The 1,583-nt window shown below is 34.5% G+C and overlaps 1 protein-coding gene across 1 annotated transcript; it reads left to right on the forward strand.

Moving 5' to 3' along the window:
- The first annotated feature begins 745 nt into the window (after nucleotides 1-745).
- LOC123459537 (60S ribosomal protein L21-like) lies at nucleotides 746-1,322 on the forward strand. The gene has a single exon (XM_045146351.1). It carries the CDS (start codon nucleotides 768-770, stop codon nucleotides 1,248-1,250), a length of 483 nt encoding a protein of 160 aa, XP_045002286.1. The 5' UTR covers nucleotides 746-767; the 3' UTR covers nucleotides 1,251-1,322.
- Nucleotides 1,323-1,583: the final 261 nt, after the last annotated feature.

The raw sequence follows: 1,583 nt of genomic DNA on the forward strand, positions 1-1,583 counted from the left end.
TCATGTATATATTTTATATTTCAAGGAGGTTGTGAGACCTGGGACTGCTATGCATAAATTTGTACATTCCAAATTAGAATAAAAGTTCAACATTCTGTCTTTGAAATGCTTTTTCCTCTTCCCTTATAAAGCATACGTGTGTATGTGTGTGTGTGTGTGTGTGTGTGTGTGTGTGTGTGTGTGTGTGTGTATAATTTCTCACTTACACACAAACACAAATGTGTGTATATATATATATATATATATAGGGAGAGAGAGAGAGAGAGAGGAGAGAGAGACAGATCAACAGACAGCATTCATATTTCTCAATCAATTCTCTACAATACACATTAAGATTTATATGCAATCTTAGCACCTTATGCAAGAAATTAGAACTGATGGTAAGTGGAGATATAGTATTTTACAAGTATTACTGAATAATAATTTCAATATAGAAATTGCATATGTGCGTTCAGAATAATAGTAATGAATATTTTAATTACAACAATATGATAACAGTAAAAGAAAGTAGGGTTAATTAATATATAAATTACATCATGCGGAAGAAAAAGATGCTGGTGTCAAGAACATTGCAGATTTTTGAGTATTGAATAAGGCTATGAAAACTGGCATGAAAGATACACATGTAAAACTAGTCTTCTAAATGTTAGTCTGGTGTAAAAAGATTGCAGCAGGTATCCTGGTAGGAATTTAGTAAGATAAGGTAGGAAATATAGTAATGTGTCTTCCTTTCGGCCAGAGCCGCCATCTTCCAGTAATTTGCCAAGATGACAAACACAAAGGGAAAGAGGAGAGGCACCTGGTACATGTTCTCTAGGCCTTTCAGAAAACATGGAGTTGTTCCACTGGCCACGTATATGCAAATCTACAAGAAGGGTGATATTGTAGACATAAAGGGAATGAGTACTGTCCCAAAAGGAATGCCTCATAAATGTTACCATGGGAAGACTGGAAGAGTCTACAATGTCACTCAGCATGCTGTTGCCATTGTTGTGAACAAGCAAGTCAAGGGCAAGATTCTTGCCAAGAGAACTAATGTGCGTATCGAGCATATTAAGCACTCTAAGAGCCGAGACAGCTTCCTGAAATGGGTGAAGGAAAATGACCAGAAGAAGAAGGAGGCCAAAGAGAAGGGAACCTGGGTGCAGCTGAAACGGCAGCCCGCTCCACCCAGAGAGGTGCACTTTTTGAGGACTAATGGAAAAGAGCAGGAGCTGCTGGAGCCTATTCCCTATGAGTTCATAGCTTAATAGATGTCCTAAATGAATCAGACCTAGATTGTGAAAATGCTTTTCTTCATTAAAGTATGGTGTCCTCACTTACTCAAAATAAATAAATAAATAAATAAATAAATAAATAAATAAATTATATATATATATATATATATATATATATATATATATATATATATGAATGTGAATATAATATTAAGAGTATTGTAAATTATATTGTACAAATAAGGCAGGACTTTAGAACAAGTATTTCAATTATTTTCAATAATATTTTGAATTAAGATATCTTCACCTAAGAGTCACATAGCTCTAATTTCAAATTCTTATGTACTGCCAGTAGTCATGCCCATA

This window comes from Jaculus jaculus, chromosome 3, assembly GCF_020740685.1.
Source record: "Jaculus jaculus isolate mJacJac1 chromosome 3, mJacJac1.mat.Y.cur, whole genome shotgun sequence".
In the NCBI taxonomy this organism is placed as follows: domain Eukaryota; kingdom Metazoa; phylum Chordata; class Mammalia; order Rodentia; family Dipodidae; genus Jaculus; species Jaculus jaculus.

Excerpts from the sequence above, each read along its gene's own strand:
- LOC123459537 (XM_045146351.1), top strand. The coding sequence starts at position 768 with ATGACAAACACAAAGGGAAAGAGGAGAGGCACCTGGTACATGTTCTCT.